General features: G+C 46.7%; 7 protein-coding genes across 7 annotated transcripts; 3 read left to right on the top strand and 4 right to left on the bottom strand.

Moving 5' to 3' along the window:
• Positions 1–3,873: 3,873 nt before the first annotated feature.
• Positions 3,874–4,666, bottom strand: LY89DRAFT_583508 (uncharacterized protein; the record flags this gene model as incomplete). Its single annotated transcript, XM_018209216.1, has 2 exons — positions 3,874–4,275; positions 4,337–4,666. 2 exons carry the CDS (start codon positions 4,664–4,666, stop codon positions 3,874–3,876), a joined length of 732 nt encoding a protein of 243 aa, XP_018072767.1.
• A 293-nt stretch (positions 4,667–4,959) lies between these two features.
• LY89DRAFT_684317 (Translin) lies at positions 4,960–6,222 on the bottom strand. The gene is made up of 4 exons (XM_018214853.1): positions 5,866–6,222; positions 5,718–5,814; positions 5,531–5,673; positions 4,960–5,484 (listed from the first exon to the last, which is right to left on the bottom strand). The coding sequence occupies exons 1-4, from the start codon at positions 6,038–6,040 to the stop codon at positions 5,171–5,173; spliced, it is 729 nt and encodes a 242-aa protein (XP_018072766.1). The 5' UTR covers positions 6,041–6,222; the 3' UTR covers positions 4,960–5,170.
• A 4,775-nt stretch (positions 6,223–10,997) lies between these two features.
• Positions 10,998–12,777, top strand: LY89DRAFT_684316 (alcohol dehydrogenase). The gene is made up of 7 exons (XM_018214852.1): positions 10,998–11,296; positions 11,366–11,380; positions 11,432–11,546; positions 11,597–11,732; positions 11,787–12,424; positions 12,492–12,523; positions 12,578–12,777. Exons 1-7 carry the CDS (start codon positions 11,243–11,245, stop codon positions 12,764–12,766), a joined length of 1,179 nt encoding a protein of 392 aa, XP_018072765.1. The 5' UTR covers positions 10,998–11,242; the 3' UTR covers positions 12,767–12,777.
• A 412-nt stretch (positions 12,778–13,189) lies between these two features.
• LY89DRAFT_684314 (putative polyubiquitin) lies at positions 13,190–14,328 on the bottom strand. Its single transcript, XM_018214851.1, has 3 exons — positions 13,812–14,328; positions 13,423–13,760; positions 13,190–13,311 (listed from the first exon to the last, which is right to left on the bottom strand). Exons 1-3 carry the CDS (start codon positions 13,897–13,899, stop codon positions 13,237–13,239), a joined length of 501 nt encoding a protein of 166 aa, XP_018072764.1. The 5' UTR covers positions 13,900–14,328; the 3' UTR covers positions 13,190–13,236.
• Positions 14,329–15,444: 1,116 nt separating this feature from the next.
• LY89DRAFT_684311 (glyoxalase/bleomycin resistance protein/dioxygenase) lies at positions 15,445–16,376 on the bottom strand. Its single transcript, XM_018214850.1, has 3 exons — positions 15,723–16,376; positions 15,636–15,672; positions 15,445–15,584 (listed from the first exon to the last, which is right to left on the bottom strand). Exons 1-3 carry the CDS (start codon positions 15,946–15,948, stop codon positions 15,458–15,460), a joined length of 390 nt encoding a protein of 129 aa, XP_018072763.1. The 5' UTR covers positions 15,949–16,376; the 3' UTR covers positions 15,445–15,457.
• Positions 16,027–18,305, top strand: LY89DRAFT_47862 (uncharacterized protein). The gene is made up of 5 exons (XM_018207826.1): positions 16,027–16,178; positions 16,241–16,498; positions 16,549–17,270; positions 17,314–17,845; positions 17,891–18,305. The coding sequence occupies exons 2-5, from the start codon at positions 16,438–16,440 to the stop codon at positions 17,944–17,946; spliced, it is 1,371 nt and encodes a 456-aa protein (XP_018072762.1). The 5' UTR covers positions 16,027–16,178; positions 16,241–16,437; the 3' UTR covers positions 17,947–18,305.
• Positions 18,096–20,678, top strand: LY89DRAFT_733076 (uncharacterized protein; the record flags this gene model as incomplete). Its single annotated transcript, XM_018219761.1, has 7 exons — positions 18,096–18,273; positions 18,330–18,477; positions 18,526–18,598; positions 18,650–18,771; positions 18,819–18,877; positions 19,224–19,342; positions 20,412–20,678. 7 exons carry the CDS (start codon positions 18,096–18,098, stop codon positions 20,676–20,678), a joined length of 966 nt encoding a protein of 321 aa, XP_018072761.1.
• Positions 20,679–20,762: the final 84 nt, after the last annotated feature.

Raw genomic sequence — 20,762 nt, 5'->3', positions numbered from 1 at the left:
CTAGCAATATTTGTGCTACTTGGCGTACTTCTATGGGTATTACTCTATTCCCCCATCCTGCAGTTAGCCCTGATATGAATCCTATTGAGAAGTGCTGGAGGAGAATAAAACAAGCTCTCCATAGGCGCCTAAGGCAGCCAACAACTGAGGTTCAAATGGTTGTAGCAGTATTAGAAGAATGGGACAAAATTCCTCAGGAATGGATCAATGGGCTTATTGAGCAGCAGGACTTCTGGGTACACGACTTAATTAAGCGATGTGGCTGGTCTACAGCTAATTAATTAATAAAATTCATGATTCTGATGCCCTGAACGCACGGACTTTTGTCCCCATGTTCGTAAGTATCAGGAGTGGCAGGATTTTGGAAGATACCGCCAAGGCGATAAGAAATGCAGGGTTTTTGAGCCACTGGCCGGCTTGGCTCTGAGTTGTTTGCAACACTCGGATAGCATTCGTACGGGATACGCATTTCATGCAGGATCAATCAATTGGCTCCATTTAGCGTCGCGTTTAGATGTGGAGAAGCGACAGCGTCGAATTCGTTTCCCTTGGACCAGCAACGACTGGACTGTCACGGAACGGTCGAGATCTTGGCGGCTAGTGCGAGCTTAATTCTACTTCATGAACGACAAGATAAGGAGGATTAAAGGTAGTGACTAACAAAATCCAGTGGCATCAAGAGTCTCGCGTCGAAATGCCGTCTCCATCACATCACGACAACTATCTGCCAGGGCGGTGCTGAGATGCGCAAGATCAAATGCTGATCTTGTGACACCCTGCCTCTTCGCCTCGCACGATAATTAGCCATCCTCAGCCCATTCCTTGCGCCTCCACACTTTCCACGGCAGGCAGCCAACAACGGCAATCTTCCAGAACAACGCACCGAAGCCGCTCCCTGGTCACCTAGAATTCCAAGAACCAAACCCCAGACCTGGAAACTTAAACGCTGACCTCTCTCTCAATTAGCTTTCCCGACTCTATCCAATCATTTTTGTGGCAGAAAGCGTTCAGCTAGGGCTCCAGCCAAGGCTTCACAGAAGGCTGTCAAGAAATCCTTCTAGAAGTCTTCTTCTTCTAGAGACTCCACCCTTATCTTTTCGCTCCGCCACCCTATTCCTTTACCTCAGCCAACAGCTCTCATCTTGCAAGAACAAAAACCAAGAACTTAGGCTCACTACTGTAGGAAATACAAACCATGCCTTCTTTAGGAAGGTGCTTGTGTGCCCTTGCACAAGGCGTCTATTCCTTGACGCCCAGCGCAACCACTTCGCTCTCAGACCACCAGTGGATCATCCACAGAAAGCAATGACTTGGAGTACAGTACTGTAGTAAGGTAAAATCGAAAGAAGTCATGTGAGGCGGGGAAGATGTTTCTGTTTCATACAGTTATGGTAAGAATGCTCGATCGACACTCGGGTGGCCCGAAGGCGAGTGGATTTGTCTAAGACATCCTCCGAGACGAGTCCCAATGTTAGTGGCTCCTTGCTTTGGGGCGCCATATCGAAATCTGTGTGGCGCTTGGCTTCGGTCCTTCTGTTACTTGTTCTCTCAATTTGCGTTTGATTGAAAGGGTCCTTCTTTAAGGGTGCTCGTCGAGTACCCACGCAGGTTAACAGCTACATTTGAGAGAAGGTCCCGCAGTACTCTCTATTCAAGCATTGCCAGCTCATAAGTTTCGTCTCACTATGTAATTGTCAGATAGTGGTGGCCCAAAGACAATGTATTAGCGCAGCGCGGCTACCATTTTACCCTCTGAGGTCGCCCACGTCATCAAGTGGAGAAGTGCGGCTGATTGATACGGAACGAAACATAGGTGATCTAATGGGATCGTGTGTGATGCTGTACAATGCCTCTAGGAGCTGCAAGACTTCGCACACGTCTGAATAGTATCTTCCGAGCACGCGATCTCCCATGTATCATGTAAGATATGTGTGACTACATTGCATGCGGCTCTTGGATTTCCTGGGTCCTTTCCCGTTTCTTCACATCGTCAGCCTTTCAGAGTTACAGTGAAACGGTGTGGCTGATCGGCCAGTCATCCGTATGAGGATTTGTCCGTACCTGAAGAGGAAGTCCACGAGCCAAATTTGATATCCCTGCCGGCTTCAGCCGAGTTGATTTTAGGACACTATGGTTTGAATAGCGAATACTTGCGTGCTTCGGGATATTTGTAACATTTTGTTGTCATGGCTAAGATTTGTCTGTGATTGTGCTATGCTAAAAGAACATCAGATGATGATATTGGTATCATCATAGTCGACAAAATTAGAGAGTATAAAGACCGAGTGTGTTCTGGTAAGCTCTTTTCTTAGTACTTGCTACAATTTCTCAGCAACAATTGTTCCATTGCAAAATTGTCTCCTTTACTGTTGTAACTTGGCATTTGCTTCCATAACCACTTCTACCATCAAATGTGAAAGTGTATCATTCATTCTGATACCGGCTTCTAAAAGTCTCAAGTCTCAAGTCCTCATGAGTAAGAGTAAAGCCAGGACAAGATGCCAAAATACCGAAGGTTCAGCTATATGCTGAGATACGGTCCTCGACGTCTATTGTTTGCAAGGAAGATACATCAAATGATCTAGGCCTAGAAAGATTACAATAAGGTCATGTATTTCAGAAAGCTGATTGATGATCCGAGTAAGCACGATGAAGCACCTAATAGTCGCTTCGAGTCTCTAAACCCGTCAGTCACTCAGATCCACATGACCAAGGCACCTCATACTAAGAACAACAAAAACATCCTGAACCCCTTCCTGTTATGGAAGCTATATGCTCTGAGAATGTTGCCTGGAGAGATCGTGGTGGCTGTCGCGTCGGGCGTCGAGGGATATGCCACTAGTGGAGGCTGGAGGGGGGGCATTTTGCGGGGAAAGCTCCTGGAATGTGGAAGCCTGGAAGTCACTGTGAGTGATTGGGGAAGGCTGCGTAGGAAAATTAGCCTCATATCAGGCTGTGAAGTAGGATATGCGAAGATTGTGACATGAGCATCGTAGGTTGTCACCTAAGTCCCTTCAATGTCCCAGGAGTTCGCAAAGTCTAGTCTACTTTTAGATACATCCATCTTCATTCAACATTAAGATGGTATACTTGTGCTAGAACATAGCAAGACTTTTAGTTATTAGTCTGATGCCAGCCTTGTCTCCACATAGCAACCTTCACAATTTCCATCGTATGAAATTGCTTAGCCCTAGAAGTCTCTCGTTGACTGACGCTTTTTAATCTCACACCTTGACGGAAACGAAACAAGGCAGAGGTTGACCTAAACTTCTAATACAAAGCAATACATTGGCCAAGGCTTCAAGCTCAGGCTTGGACACCCGGAGAAGAATACACTTCAGATGGGATACAAAGACGACTTTCATTTGAAATCCCGACTCAGGTATCAGTTCATGGATCTGAGAACATTATTACCTGATGGACGTGGCTTATCAACTTAAAAGTAGGTTAACCAAAGATTTTTATTTCAGGATGAATTTCTATGCTGGACGTCCATGCACAATCAGGGTTTTGGCTTTGGAGCGCGAAAGAAGGTCCTTGTTGAACGCTTGACGATGAGAAACCTCAGATCGTCCCCACAGATTACTTTTTCTATGATATTATCACTTAAGTTACTCTTCTAAAATAGCTTAAGGTTCTAAGAGATCACACTGATCCAGTTCATCCTCATTAGTAGGTAGTAGGGGAAGATAGCTTTGCACGCCCACTCAACAATAAGGAGGAGAGTATTAGACCGAGGATTGATTATTACAGGCGGCAATCGGATGCTTCCTATAAAACTCTCTTAAAAATGCGGATACGCATTCACCGAATGCGATCGCCTTGTGGTATGACGCTCCTCTTTCCAACGGTGTGAATAAGGGACTGAAAAACTCATTCAAATTCCACCCTTTTCCCTCTGAGCAACCACCCTCCAACCATCTTGCCCACTCCATACCCAATATAAGCACCCGTGACAACAGTGATAGGCCAAGCCTGCCACGCCCTATCCCAATCCAATGGTATTGGCACAGCTCCTAACCAAGCTCCCAGTAAAGCTCCTAGTGATCCGCCAAATACCTCGTCAATGGGCGAATATATCGAGACAATTTCTCGCCATTTGGATGCTGATGTTCCGTGGACGTAGAATAGTGGGAAGAGAGCTAGGAGGGATATGTGAGCCGACGAGAGGGCGGTATGGGGGAGGTGGGAGGTAACAGGGGCGCCGAAGAGGATTTGGAGGGCGAAGAGAGGTAAGGTGGTTAGGAGGGAGAGGAGGAGGGAGAATATGGCTGTCTGTGCAGATTGATTAGTTGTGTTCAATCAGATATGCATGAAAGTATTTAAGAGAACATACAAATGCTTTCCCAGTAACTTGAGATGGTTCTGCCCCCTTCTTCGAAGCGTTTAGTTTAGCTTTCTTCACCAAGGCGGGTTTGGCATTTGATCCCACGGCCGGCAGACAAATGACAGCATATACAACCTGTATGGCTGCTACCGGGAGTAACGTCTGTAAAAGCGTCGACACTGGGTCTGCGACGAGGACTGGGAAGCGGATATAGTATGCAGCAAGCAGGAGAGCCGGATGAGCTTGTGAGACCAAGCGTGCGAGGTCTATCGGTAGGAGATCAATGGGAAGTGAAGGTTTCGTAGGAGTGGCCTGAGAAGATGGAGATAGTGTCGACATCGTGACAGGGTCGATGAGTGGCATTTTATTTTATTGACCTTGGTGATTCGGGTTTGGGAGCTCGAAATACCAACGTTCCTGAAGCAGTGGAGCTTTCGGAACGGGCAATTGATTTTCCGGTGGAGCTGTAAATTTTGTGATATTGAAGCATGATCTTCTCACCGATAACTTGAGGAACGAAGTTATGTATCGAAGCTTGTGTCGAATGCTATCGTCGTCGAAGTGTGGACAAAGTGTTGGAGAGAATTTAGGAGAGTAGAGGCTGAGAAATCAAGCTGTAGTATAGCTTTAACCCTAACTAGAACCCCGCCATCAAGAAATTGAAGTGTTTGCAGACATTGCATTTGTGATTCTGCCACAGAACTGTATTCTTGTATGAACACTCAGCGAAGATATGCCACTCAAACGCCATACCGTATGCCACCAGTAACTCCAACGCATTCCCAAGCCATTTTATCATCAATCATACCTGCCCATCCCACCAGTATGCCACAAACCCGAACCTTAAGAAGTCGTAGCACCAGGTCTCGTAATCAGATTTCTCAGAGAAAGATCATAGACGATATCCTCAATCTTCTTGACGTTGTACTTGATACTATCACTTCTGCGCCTCAACGAATCATTCTTTAGGTTCAAGATTTGGAAACCTGCATGTAAATCCTTGACGAACTGGCTGATTTGTAGAGGTCGCTGGTAATCACCAAGAGTGACAGAATTGATTGCGAGACGGGCGAGCTCTTCGATGAGGGTTATGAGGGATTGTAGGTATTCTTCGATGGTGATATGGAAAGCATCTTGGTCTTTGAGATTGACAGGAACTGAAATATGTTAGCAGAAGCTTTTTGTCTAGTAAGAGGAATTTACCATTGAGGATCTGACCGACTTCCTCAATCGTGAGGAGTCTGCCAACTTCTGGGGTGCCTTGTAGAGACATGCCTCCAAGCCATCCACAAAGGAGGATTGAGAAGACTACATTCTGAACATCGCGACTCCACAGTCCATTATACCTTTGATCGTCAGTTTGATTCTGGTAGAATGCTGTGTTATGTACTTGTAGTATGGAGAGCCTGCAGTTGTCGCAGCCAGCTTGGTGATACTCTCAATTTCCTCCTTGATAGCAGTTTCTGCGGCCTCGAGAACTGGCTGGACTGTGATATATTAGATGTGCGTAGAGTGTTCATGGTAGATTGTCGGCTTACGATTTGCTGCTGGAGTTGAATGGGCTCTAGACAGGACAGATTGAGCATTGCGACCTTGTCTCTCCAGTGTTTGCGTGATAACTCGAATTTGGTCTCGTACCTGAGCATCTTCGTCAATCTTGATCTGTAACTGCTCGAAGATGCGCTGATCGACCATGGCAGAGCTGGAGGCCATCTTGGAGAGCCTGGAGAGCTAAGGAGATTTGGGGATTGAAGAGGAAGTTCGGGGGTGTTTTGTTTACGAATTTGAGGTTATTTAGGGTTCAGGTACGCACAAATCAAACAAATCAAAATTTCAGGCAAACAATTCATGATTGAGAATTTGGAGACAATACCGCAAAGCAGTGCATTACTTTGAAGGTCACATAGTTATTATTTGTTTGCTGGTTGGTCTTGCGTTTGTCACCTCTGTATTCGGCGTAGCTGGGCGGTGCAGGGTATAGTCAAGCTTCATCTTCATTTTCAACAAGCTTCGAGGGCGCGCAGAAGATCTAGGGACTGTTTTCATGAGCATGACAACCGTATAAGTCTGGACGAGTTGAACAGAAGAGTGGAGAGAATAGCAGATGAAGTCAATTTCACGAATGAAGAGCTCTTCTTCGAGGTCCTGGCAAGCCAGAATCCGCAATGAAAAAAGAAAGGTTCGCATCGTCTGGAGGCAGTGTAATACCAGAGACACGGTGGAAGACGGCATGGGCAAGCCCAGAGACCATCCTCCCAAAGACAAAAATAAGTATAATCAATGTTTCGACCGTAGTCGAATTTCAGAGATTAAACTGAAAAGAACAGATACTACACTTGATCTAAGCCAAAAGGCAAAGAGAGCTAAAGAAGAAAGAAAAGTTTTTTGGAGGGAGGAAGTCGAGTATTATATAGTTTTCGAAAATCTCAGAATCCGCTAATTCGACGCTACGCGGTGGGCAAACGTTTGGCTCATGTTTGGCTCATCACGTGTGTCTAGGCCTAAGGCATCAACTGTTGGACTGATTCCACAATCGGATTTTTGCTGGCGACGGGCGGAAACAAGCTTTGCCGCTCCGATCCACAAGCCTTCCCTTGTCCAACAAAAATGCCAACAATGCGATCCTCCATCTTCTTATAGGGCTTCATCCATCACTCATAATTTCAATGCATTCGAAAAACTTCCAGTATGCTAAGAATTGCAAATCTCTCTACGAATGTACACCTCTGATTTGGTAGAGTTCAAAAATCACCGGCCAAGTCACCCAGTAGTTTCGTTTGCATTTTCGAAAACTACATAATACTCGACTTCCTCCCTCCAAAAAACTTTTCTTTCTTCTTTAGCTCTCTTTGCCTTTTGGCTTAGATCAAGTGTACATTCAAACGGATCTTCTACTCTGCAGAGAAAATCGTGGTATTCGGGAGCCCAGCTGATGGCTTGCCATCTGCCGGGCTCAAAGGCTTCACTTTCAGACTTCTGTCAAGCAATCAAAGCCCTTGCGATCATCGGCAGGAATTATTTCTTCTCTTCCATCAGTTATCTGATCACGATTTCGTATCAACCATAATTATCATCTTTCACAAATCTTTCAGCTCGACTCCGTCGCTGCTTTTTCACACTCACCTCTTGACGAAGATAGCGTTCAACCAGGGGCAAGATACTGCAACGATTGGGGAGTGTTCTTACAGTTATAATGTGCTTTTAGCTAATACTTTTGTCCTATGCTCAATATATGTTCCGTAAAAAAGGATCTCTCCATCTCGATTTCACACCGTTTGCCTCTTTTCATTCCACTTTCCTAACTTCCAGTGGCTGACGATATCTCATCGAATCAGCTTCGGCTCCCAAGGGTATACAAAGATCCAGTTCTGCATTCTGTCTTATCTCCACACGTAAACCAATCTAGGGAATTGGAGATCTGTATTTAAGACTTGTATGATCACCGCGTTGAGCGCGACCAGCGCGACCAGCGCAATTTGCGTGATGTGCGTGATGTGCGCTTCTCACGATTCAGAGATTCAACCTCACTTAAAACCCCTCTTCTTTACGATGGACAACGCCGCCATTGATTAAGGTGTGCCACTGTCATCTATCTCATTTGCTACTTGTGAATATCGGCTCGACAAGAACGGATATGACGGTTCATATGTCAGCTCTTTAGATGTCCCCGACTCCAAGTGGATTGTCAAAGAATATTTTGAATGTCAATTTGGCGGACTGTCATATAAGCTGCAGTTTATCTAATGTTTCTAATTTTACCAGCCAACAGCGGCTTCTTTTTTGGGGGTCGAATGTCCAAAGATCTCAAAGTCACTGGTAGAAGTACGGCTTCGAATTTACAGCTCCATGATCAAAGTTTGGAGCACACTAGACACAGCTACAGCAAAGTTGCTTCTAGAATTGCTTGATGTCTCACGAAGCAGTTATTGCACTTGCTCCACTGCAGGATGCATAGATGCACATGAAACCCGTCCCCCTCGCTCGACAGCTTCCTTACCGAAATCCGGCACTTCCTGAACGCCTTGCATCTATCTTCCTTAATACAACGACGATTCTCACAGCTTAAAGCTTACAACTAAGTTGCATGCCCAACCATGGACAAGTCGTCTCTGTTGCCCTTTCATATACCACATACCACCCATACCCAAACGTTCCAATTTTGTAAGCCCGTTTGGAACATGTCTCATAGACCTTACCTTTGCAAACAAGACTGCAAACAAGACTTCGCCTCATCGGACTTCAGGAAGCATTGTACGTATCCCCCATCACCAGCAGTCTTCTTAGCATCTCGCCTGAACTCCAGAACATTCGATTGTCAAAAAGTTGGCGACTGTTGAACTGCTCCAAATGCTTCAAGTAAAATCACCCTCAGTCCGAACTCACTGTTTGTTGCTGGGTCACAAGCACATCCTACGGTTGTACTTTGGGTGTGTTTGATTCGCTTTGAGATAGTGGGACATTGGCAGGGTTACCAAAAGGGAATTGTGGGTGGGTAGAAAGCTAGCACCCACCGCTGAATTTTGTATTTTGTAGATAGCAACAGCGCTGAACCAGAACTCCAGTGAATAACTCTGAATGGAGTCTATTATCCCATACTTGGACAATCAAAGTACTAGCTACATGTGCTGAAGGATATGTGGAACATTATACCGTGCCGCTCGAATTATTTTGCGGCCTCTGTAGCATTTGCATCAAGTCAGACACTCTCTAAGACTTTTCAAAATCGCATTCCCCAAGATTCCGGGTCATGAACGCAATAGCATTCAAACTTTGACGAAACAATGCTTGTCGTCACTTGCAGATATCCCAGTTAAGCTGAGCCGCCAAGGCAACTTTGAAGGTTCGCATTCACCCTCTGATAGAAAATGAACCTGCATGAAATATGATCCATCAACTTTCCAAAGCCAACGCACATTGAAGGCGACGGCAAGAATACGTTGGAGGTGAACATTCGCATATCTCACACTCAGCTTCGGATTCCATGCCTTTCATTGCAAGAAGATTCTCGATGGTCCACATGTTCAAAGTGTCTACTGCCAGAGTCCAGATGATGCAATCATGTCTTGACCGGAGAAGATGGAAGACCACAACTCGCTGAATGATCATCGAGCGGCGTGGCACAAGTAGCATAACAACGTGAGCTTCATGACCCGTTGAGGTCTTCGCAATATTGATCGATAGTGTAAGTGTCTCGAGAAACCCCAGCAGGTTCCGTGAATGACTGTCGTAATGGCAACCTGGTGGACCTCCTTTCAGAGGCCTTTTTGCAAGGAATCTCACTTGCAGAATGTTATTTTCTCTTGTATGGTACAAGAAGCAGGATGTTCCCTTCGAATTTCGCGGAAGGCATGTTAGTTGAGAGGTGCAGGAGTTTTTGAAATCTAGATCCGTAGAGGGAGAAGCCATGTACGAAGCTGGCGAGAAACGACATGTGAATGTTCTTATACTACTCAAATATCAGGAATGAGTACAATCTTTGACTTGTCTGTGTTGAAATTGAGTTTGAGATACAAGTAACAGTAGGTGATGAAGATGTCCCCTTGCTCATGGAACATTTTGACACATTCGCAACCCAATGTCAGAAGTGGCCATGAAGACTATTGAAGAGCCAGAAATGAAATTTGGAGCTGCTAGTGGAAGCAGTGGAAGGGAGTACGGAATCTCTGATGAGCACATTGGATCAGGTTAGCGCTGAAGCAAGGACGAGCGAAGCACCAGTTAACTTCGAATGCTCTTGTCAACAAGAGTATATTCGAGCTCGCGACAACGTCTATCAGTGGAACTAATGAGTCCAAAAACGTGTGACTATATTAACCTACCGAAGATCGGGCGATAATTCTTGACCGAGCTAGTTGTAGCTGCTGCGATACAGGCTATGAAGCTTGCACTAATTCGCCTAGGATTCGGTGCTGCTCTAGAATACTTTGAGTGAGCGTAATGAAAATGGGCCATGATCGATATCGATGAAGTATGGCAAAGAAGAGATTTGGGATCCAACCCGTACTTGCGTGCCGTAGCAATATATATTGCAAGCTTAGAGGGTAGCATGCAACATGCAGCCTTTTCAGTGTCAAGCTGCACCAAAGTCCAATACCAATGTGTCTTTGATATACCAGATGGATACGGAGTATGAAAGTACAGTAATATATGAGATTACATTTGGAAGCGCTTGAGGAAGTGTGGAGAGACATCTGGACTTGTGAGCTTAAGCTAATGGATGACTTCAATGTCCTTCAATGTTGCTGAACTTTGAGCAAGAGTGATGTTTCAAAGATGAAAGAGAATCATATTTCAATAAGAAAAATCCAACACATTAATTTCCGCAACAGAAGTAAGAGGTCTTGATTCGATGCAAGAGGAGTCAAACGAGCCCCTCTTCAAGCCCCACATAATCACATGACTCACAGAAGCCTCTTACAGGGATGTCCTTGCATCACCATTGCCTTCTCTCCGGCAAATCAACACCATAACGAGTCAAGGAATCCCGAGCTCCTCCGAACAGCATTTCCAATCTTCAACTCCTCAACCTGCCAGAAGAATAAAATTATGACTCCTACGCCGTAACCCCTCAGCTCCTCAACCCCCAATCCCCATACGTAGCTCCTCAACCCCCAATCCCCATACGTAATGAAGTGTAACCATTCAAGTGCCGTGACACGAAAGAGGGAAACGATGATGTGACCTCTTTTGGCCAAACCTTCCCCTGCCAAAGCGGGGAGGAACGCTGCAAACCCTCCGTTTTGCGAGACTTCTCCGAAAGCCTATTCCCATCAACCCCTCCTTTCTAAGAGGCCCATACGTCGTCAAAACGCGTTCCGGCCCTCAAACCACCTACCCAAACCGAAATAATTTCAATCGGCTCAGACATAGACAACAAGGTGTTACTCTGGAATAATAATTCATACATAAGTCAAGATGGATAGCATGATTTCGACGACTGGTGGTCACACCTCGAGCACTGAGGGGAAGGTATGTGTTTCCAGAAAGTGAAGATGTATCTACGTCATGATCACGAACTGATCTGTTTGATTTCTACAGACAATTACCTGCAAGGTTAGCTACGCATGCGCAATTCGAGCTTGGAAGAGATATTGATGATTGCAGGCTGCTGTTGCGTGGGAAGCTGGAAAGCAATTGACACTTGAGGATATCGAAGTTGCCCCACCTAAGGCCCACGAAGTCAGAATCGAGATCTACTACACTGGTGTCTGCCACACAGGTATAGATAGAAGGCTGGAGAAGAAAGGATAGAGCTGATGGTGTTCGCAGATGCGTACACACTTTCTGGAAAGGACCCTGAGGGAGCATTTCCCATCGTTCTCGGACATGAGGGTGCTGGTATCGTAGAGTCTGTTGGAGAGGGTGTTACATCCGTCAAGCCAGGAGACTATGTCGTTGCACTCTAGTACGTCCACTCTATTCCATCTTCAAAGCCATACTAATAATAGTTTGCTTGTAGCACCCCAGAATGCAAAGAGTGCAAGTTCTGCAAATCCGGCAAGACAAATCTTTGCGGCAAGATTCGCGCCACCCAAGGACGAGGTGTTATGCCTGATGGAACCTCTCGATTCAAGTGCCGCGGCAAGGATCTCCTCCATTTCATGGGCACATCTACTTTCTCTCAATATACTGTCGTAGCGGACATCTCTGTCGTGGCGATCACGAAGGATGCTCCCATGGACAGAACATGTCTCTTGGGATGCGGTATCACTACTGGCTATGGTGCTGCTGTTGAGACTGCCAAGGTAGAGGAGGGAAGCACTGTTGCTGTCTTCGGAGCTGGTTGTGTCGGTCTCTCTGTCGTTCAAGGAGCCGTACAGAGAAAAGCTGGAAAGATCATCGTCGTTGATCTCAATCCATCGAAGAAGGAATGGGCCGAGAAATTTGGTGCTACCGATTTCGTTAACCCAGGTGAACTAAAGAACCAATCGATCGTGGAAAAATTGATCGAGATGACTGATGGCGGATGCGATTATACCTTCGATTGCACTGGCAACGTTGGTGTGATGAGAGCCGCTCTCGAGGCTTGCCACAAGGGTTGGGGACAGAGTATTGTCATTGGGGTTGCTGCTGCAGGACAAGAGATTTCTACACGACGTGAGTCATTTTGCTTCTTCCAAGCCACTGATGCTGTGTTTCAATCGCTAACCTTGTTTTTCTTCAGCGTTCCAACTTGTTACTGGTCGTGTTTGGAAGGTAAGTTTCTCTCCTCGTGTGACACTGAAGACAGTGGCTGACCAGAATTTTCAGGGCTGTGCGTTTGGTGGAATCAAAGGTCGTACTCAACTTCCTGACTTGGTGGATGATTATATGAAGGGCAAGTTGAAGGTCGATGAGTTTATCACTCATAGAAAGCATTTGCAGGATATTAACCAGGCCTTTGATGTTATGAAGCAGGGCGACTGCATTCGTTGCGTTGTAACTATGAGGGATGCTTAAGTTTGGGGAAGGTGGCAATAGTAAACAAAAAGCATGAATCATGAATCATTCTGACACATGTCTGGGGACAAAAGAGAAGTGAATTTGCCCCTATTCAAGCGAGGTAGTCTTGGGAACGAGAAGTGAAGTGAAATGCGAAGTCTTGTATCGAAGGTTAGGCTCATGTTTTCTAGCGAGCTGCACTCCAGTACATAAGTCGTAGTGAAGCCAAGTCCGTTACAATAGCGAATTTGATATCCCGGGGTCACACTCAATTTAAAGTGAAGAGTGTATGTAAAGTTTGATATTATTCTACTAGCAAAAAAGGCCCGGAGCATGATTGACAGCTGTGATCCGACGCCCGCTAAAAATCACCATCCAGAGGCACGAATTTCAAAAATACAAATGTGACTGACAATGCCCCATCGACGCAAACAACGCCCGTCCGTTATCCCATATACAAAGTTGCCAAAGACTTGGCGCCTAAACATCTAAATGCCCTTTATAACCTGAGTTCGCTCCGCGTTGAGCTGTGCCGCGTTTCGGTCGTGTGACTCCTTCTTGCACTGTGATTCGGAACAACACATGTTAGCCAGCAGTTCGTCAATATCGAGACCTACGAGCCACCACTGTGTACCGTCGGGAGCGCCAGGAACGGAGGAGCAGGAGGAACTTACGTCTTCTAAGCCATCGCACTTGTGGTCCTCCAGCAGGCGATGCTTGCCACAGAAGTGCCCTTGGCAGAACCCACAGTCGCCGATGATTCTCTGTGCTCCTTCCCGGCAGTCTTTGTACGTGCAGCGGATCTTCTTTGGGGGCATGCCGCCTCGAAGCGGGACGGCTAGGTGGAGGGTTGCCTCTTTGTTGATGTTGTATTCTGCAAGCGTACTCGAGGACGAGAGGTGCTTGCCTGCGTAGACGAGGCGGAGGTCGGACTCGGGGAGTGAGGTTCGGATTGAGAGGAGGGTGGTGAGGTTTTGTATTGAGAGGTCTTGAGGGACGGTCATGGGGAATGCTGATGGGTACGTAAGCAGATGTTGGGCGTGAGCGGAAGGTAGACACTTACTGTCGCCGGAGACGTTCTTGACGAAGATTTGCATGGTTTCTGAAGGCTCCACGGAGCTGGATCGAGAGGAGGCAACAGAAGAAGGCATATTGGTGGTTTGGAAAGTTGAGAGAGTGAAGAGTGGAGGTTGGAGGCGTTGTTGGAGGACTGATAAGGCGGTTGCGGTGGAAGTCGGGAAGATGTGTAGCAATTGCGAAGGAAGATGATTTCTGTTGTGATGTAGAAGAAGTCTTGAAGAAGTTTGTGAATCGACACGGGGTTTGACTTTATGAGTGAAGTGGCGTGGGCTGTATGATGAGGTGGTAAAGAGATTACGATATGGACTCTCTCTCGTAAGTAGGCGGCTGCCGGACACTTATAAAGGGCTCATTCGCTTATGGACCGGGACTGGGGATTTGGACTGGACTGGATTTAGCTGCAATCAAATGCGGTGCAAAAGAATTATGGGTCATGACTACAGTACTACTTAGACGAACGGTCCTTTGTGCCACCTGCCGGGGACACTGCCTCTCGCTCGCTACCTCCGTCTTTTAGACCAGGGACCGAGCATCGCTCCATACGTACATCATTCTTTTATCGAGTCAATAAATTGTCGGTAAGTCCATTCTGGCGATGGCAGGCCAAAGTTGGGATCCGGCCCGGCCTGGGCTTTCCTCGAGTCGAGGCTCTTGCTCTCCAGCCGGAAAAGCTGATCTGATTCCGCTTCGCAAGCCTCATCAAAAAATCTTGCTGCTGCTGATTGAAAACTGCATAATCCTTGCAGTCGACATCGCCAATACTGGACGCTAGAAGCCTTTGGAAGCATGCATCGATCAGTCAGTCCCTCGTGCCTGAACCATGAACCCGTCTCTCCAAGATTAATTCTATTATTCTATGATTTGTTCTTTATGGATGACTACCCTTCGAGTTTCGACTACTACGAGTCAGTATCGCATGGCGATGTCCAACCCCCTTTTCCTTCACTTCGATGCGGCAAATGCTCCTCTGCGCCGATCGCGCTCTTCCCCATTCATGCTGCATTCACCTCATGTACGAGCACGACGTTTGGTGGCACATGATCACCCGTGGGATGTTGGCGGTATGACAGCCTAGCCTCTCCTCTCATCCGATTGTTGTCAGGCCCGGGACCGTACATGGCTGCATGTATCCGGCAGCGCGAGCATCTGCATGAACATGAGCATGGGCACAGTGCGCATATGTTGCCAGCAGGAGCATGCAGCCACGCACGAAAGCTGTTCGCTTTGTACTTGCCTCTTCGTTGGGCGATATCTGAAAACGAGGCTGGCCAGCACAAAGATTCTCGACTCGTGGAACATGCAGCCGTTTCCGCTTTGGGATATAAGAACAGAAGCCCAGGCCGCATCAATGAGCAGATGTTTGGTTCTGGAAGAAAGGGTCTGTCAGAAGTGATAGTTCACATATATGATGCCACAAGGAAAGTGGGAAGGTTTCGCAATCTTTTCATTCGACAGTCTCGAACCAAAGTTGCGCCGAGACGATTTTGTGCGAATTTCTATCTATCTCCTCGGTCGTTCTTCAAGGAGTACAATGTCCGCTTATCTTGTTCAGATGCGATTATTTCAACTGTCTTCCCCGACTTGAGGGATATGCAGATTTTACATTGTCCCTTCTTCCCCGAGTCATGCTTATTTCTTCACGCAAACAGCCTCAATGTTGTTACCGTCCGGGTCTGTTACAAAGCTGGCATAATATGGTTGTCTACTCATTGCAGAACGAATGCCTGGCAAACCGTTGTCAATTCCACCCGCGCGCCTATTGTTGTTAGCAGGGCCATCTTGGCGCATTCAAAGAAGCATCACGCACAAAGCGGCCTCGTGGAATTTATCCACGGCAGCATTGTCTGATTCGTGTTAATATCTATTGTCCTGAGCAATAATCGAGTGAGCTTACCGGGTGCGTCAATAGCCACATGCGTTGGCACTGGATTCGTATCGACGGGAAGCGGCTTGAGCCACAAGTAGGGATAATCGCTCCCATATCCATATAGTTCCATCTTCTCGTTCTTTACAGCGATCATCTCGGTGTATCCCAGAGGCTGGAGGGCGCTGCTGTAGAAAGTACGAAGTGCTGGCAGCTTCGACGCTGTCACGAGGATGAAGAGATGGTTGATCGTCATCTTGTGGGCTAGGTTACTGTATTTGCAATAAAAGGATTTTCAACAGTCTTGATGATTAATTATTGAGAAGAGAGAAGCTTTATAATGTATTTTACTTGCCAAGTGGGATGTCGAAGACCGGAAAAAGCCCACTTCACACGTGACCTGCACTTGGAGTATTAATCTGTTCGCTTCAGACCAATAAGCAGATTGACGTATAGCTCTATAACCAGAAGCAGTAATAGATGAATGTGAGTGGTCTATAGTTCCCTCCGTCTCCAAAAGATATTTCGAACTATTTACGGAGTGTTAGGTTTCCACCTTACATAATAAAACGGAACTCGGAGTTCCGGGTACAACGCAAGACTCTCCATGATCCAAGGCCATCAAGAATATGTATAATGAAGAGTTCGTCGGACTTTGTGATACAACGGGTTTTGGAGTGCAGTATCCTCATATTCCAGTCGCAACATTGAACTCCGGCTCTAATAAGCAGCAAGTCGGTGAGTGATGGACATCAATCCCGGAAAATCCCAGGAGTGCCAGCTTTGCAAGAAGACTTTCAGCCAAAGTATTGATCGCCCTTTTCGTCGATGCGCATAATCACTGACTACGCCACAGAGTCATCTTTGGTACGGCATTTGAAATTGTGCACTCGCCCTAGAGTAGCAAGCCTGAGACAGAAATCATGTCGACAATGCTCACACGCGAAGGCTAAGTGCGACTTGCAGAGACCGACTTGTACCCGGTGCTCTTCGCGAGGTGTGCCTTGCAACTATTTGACAGCGCCCACAGAGTATGGGTCTGATCATGACCTCTGTCCAAGCCAGGAGGTGCAGCAAACCTCCTCTAGTAGTACCGCAACTCCGGAAGGCACGAAGACAACCGGACCCGAACCTCTGGAAGACTTCTTGAACAGAGTCAATGAGCCACTACAATTGACCTTGGAGGACATGCCTCTCGATGTCTCACTCCCAGATCCTCTTCACACCAACGGCCCCACAAACTTCTTCGAAACACCTCATGATAGTACCGATCTAATAGGATTAGGAGATTCGTGGCTTCTAGCTCCTTTGAACACACAAGATACGACACCTCCATTGGCAAAACACAGTATGCAGGTCTTGTTGCGAGTATTTCGCACCTGGCCGTGCATGCTAGCGAAAGGGTTTCAGTACCCTCCAATATTCCACAATACGATGATCACCCGTAAAGACAGGTGTTGCTCGATACCCCTGGCTAATTGCTGCACACTGATCAAAATGTGGTACGGTCAACATGGTGGATCCACCGCTTTTGTTCAAGAGACTATCATAAAGGAGATTAAACATATTATTGCAACCGTATGCTTGGGTTTCTTCGTGTGTACATTACTGACCATCATAGTACCGGACCTACGACGAGGAAGATCTCCTCGGTGCCTTGCAAGCGACTACCATGTATATCATCATGTTGATATTTCCGACGAAGGATCAGATTGCCATTCCAACCATCGATACAGCTCTATTCTCTGATATCCTACAGATCGTGTGGCATTCAGCTAGTTCTGGTCTTGTTCTTCAAGAAGAAACTGATCACGCAGTCCCATCTTGGCAATCATGGATACATATCACCTCTAAGCGCAAAGCAGTCTTCACTCTCTATATGGTACACTGGTCATATTCTGTCTATCACGGCTTGCAATCATTCAACTGTGGCGAGCTGGGCTTTATGCCAGCCCCGGCTGCAAAATTCCTATGGGAAGCGAGATCCGAGGAGCAGTGGGTGCTCCTTTACCAGAAATGGCTTGCTCAGTGGGATGGCTGTGAGTTTATGCACCATGAGTTTAACTACGTTAAGCCTGGCGTGATGCTGGATGAGAGGACTCAAAGATGGCTTGAGGATGCAGATGAGCTTGGAATCTTGTTCTCATCGATTTGTAAGTGTCTAGTGTGATTGTGGGTCTTGGGCTAATTTTCGACAGTCAATAGCACGGATCGTGGGCCGGAGTTCATGCAACACATGCAATCTGCTTGCTGAACCGGGAGTCCGGTCCTTAGAGCTAGCTTGAGGCTCACTTTCCTCCTCGGCAGTGACTACTTTCTCGCAGCTCAACCATATATCTGCATTCCTTCCCTACAAAGATCCTCCGCTTTCGTTCCATCAGCTTCTCGCTACGATTCCTCAAGATGGCGGCAACCAGAGAACTTGATATCGTCCTGTTGGGTGCCACAGGCTTCAGGGGAGCTCTCTGTGCGGAGCATATCATGAGAACCTTTCCCACAACTCTCAAATGGGCAATCGCTGGACGATCAGCAGCTGCACTCGAGAGACTATCTGAACGCCTGATCAGTATCAACACTGATCGTTTACGCCAGGTAGACTCCCCGTTGCTGGTGCATTCGTCTAGTTAACCTTCCCAGTTATTGAAATAGTAGAGCTCAATGCTATCGATCTAGACCGCCTTACAGCTAAGGCTCGAGTCGTCATCAATACTATCGGTCCTTTTTGTCGCTTTTCCACCCCTATTCTGAAAGCCTGTGCTAAGAATGGGACGCATTATTTTGATACGTTAGTTTAAATCTAAGATCTGAAATGGCCGGAACTAAGAAGTGGCAGTACCACAGAGACTTTGTGGATCAAAGAGATAATTGAAAAGTACCATTCAACGGCGGTTGAGACAGGCGCCAAGGTACTTCAGATTGAATGTTTGATTGCCCCAGACCCTAAATATCATTACCAGATCATCCCATCGATTTCACTTTCCAGCTCCCCATCTGATCTGCTCGCATGGCTCTCGGTCAATAAGATCAGAGAACAATCTGTCTCTGGTGTATCTCAAGTCATAGCTTCGGGCAAGCTCGAGTAAGTTCGCCATCTGCTCAGTCAATGGCATATGTCTAACAAGCAAGAATATCCGGAATGAGCGCAGGCTCTCTCGCATCTGTGCTCGATGTACGAGACAAGTACGGTAGCTCTTAGTTCCTTTCAGGAGACACGTGGATTTTGTCCCCCGTCTCCAAACCACCAACAAGAACCACTTCCTTCCTTTCCAGGATACTAGACTACAAACACATCTCCGGCCAGGAATTCTCACAGCATCCTTCGTCGCCAAGGGAAACGCGTCCATCGTCCACCGCAGCGCGGGTCTCAACCCCTGCCTTTACGGACCAAATTTTGAATACCACGAGTACCTCCCCACCCTCAACGTCTTCACAGCCATCTTCATCCACTTTCTGACCAACCTTTTCAACTCCTCCTTGCCTTCTCGCTCTTTAGATGGGCAATGAGAGAACTGATACCGAAACCTGGATCAGGACCAGATCTCCAAAAGAGTAGGGAGAATGAGAGTGTGGAGTTTAAAGCTATTGCTACTTCTGAGGATGGAAAGATGAGAGTGGGTTCTAGGTGGGCGTATAAAGGGAGTATGTATGAGGTAAGTGCTATGATGGCCGTTGAAGCTGCGGGCGTGTTGTTGGGCTGGGCAAGGGTGGAAGGAGAGGGTGGGATTTTGACGCCGAGTTGGTTGGGGGTAGAGTTTGTGGAGAGGTTGAGGTGCTGTTAGTCGGGTCATGAGGATTTTCGCTGCTCTGGTGGCTCTTTCTTGTGTTGTCATAGGCAGGATTTTTGCAATCATAGTCTTGGATGAGAGATTCTTTTTCTGATAATGTGCTGTATGCTTTAGATTATGGTGATTGCTTTCTCACATCTGTTTGTAGTAGATCAAAGAGTAGGATCATCGCTTTAGAACACAACCTGCTGCTTCCTTGCTAAGTAATCTCCTCCATCGTCACTCATCTCCGAGAGTCATACGTACCTCCATCAAGGCTAGCGACATTGGTTGATTTTGACACAGAAGATATATTTTGCTACTATATGCTAAGCAATCTTTGCTAAAATAAGCCGAGAAGACTATTGGTATAACTATGATATATACCTCAACTGTGTTATATCACCGCATTGCTTAAGTCTGATACTTTAAGCGTACAAACATGGTAAGCATATAAAAACAACGATCATCAAACAAGTTTCTAGGGAGCCGGACCAAACAGAGAACCCACTCACGAAAACCAACAATGGCATGGTTTCTCCACTCCTTGTATATTGAAACCCTACCAAGAGATGCATAATGTTTCTCCCGCCCGAAAACGTGCTCATAACGTGCGACGAAACAGGTACGTCTATTTCCATGCATGCGGAGACGAGACGGCATTTTTCGTCTGATGTCTTTCTGTTACGACTTGTGTGGGGGTTTGATCGCTGTATGTAGCTGTCACGCGGCACTCGATGCCGTCTGGGAATTCGTACTGTACAGTATCTCGAACAGGAACCGCGGGTTGGAGATTGGAGGACATTGAGAGTTGCGATCAACGGCGCTGGATTGCTGCTTGGCAGTATGGGCTTCGCTATCACGAAACGTAGGCAGATATGTTACATTCAACTCATCTACTTGACTTGAGAAAAGTGAACAGAACAAGCTCAAAGCTAAGTGCATACCATACAAGCTTCGCTTGGTTGAGATTCTCGAACCAAACTTCAACGACCCAGCAACGAAGAACGACGATATACTTATTGACTTCCGCGAAGGAAATTATGCTTTTTGCGAACCTTATCTGGGACAAGACTCACGGTCGATCGGCGGGACGTTCCAGACACTCGTCTCACATCACCGTCAATCAGGAACAGGCAAGGATCACTCAGAAACCGCGAACGGGTTTGCATTGCAATTCAGGCAAAAGAACGACATTTGCGATCGCGCGCCCGAAGCTTAAAGATATTAAGGTACTTGTACCTTCGTATCTCAAAGCCAACCAACTCATTATTAAAGCTATATCACGAACAACTGGAATCTGAGC

This window comes from Mollisia scopiformis (genome assembly GCF_001500285.1).
Source record: "Mollisia scopiformis unplaced genomic scaffold LY89scaffold_10, whole genome shotgun sequence".
Taxonomy (NCBI): domain Eukaryota; kingdom Fungi; phylum Ascomycota; class Leotiomycetes; order Helotiales; family Mollisiaceae; genus Mollisia; species Mollisia scopiformis.
Note: the sequence above shows the minus strand (reverse complement) of the source record. Positions and strands in the feature narration are given on the sequence as shown.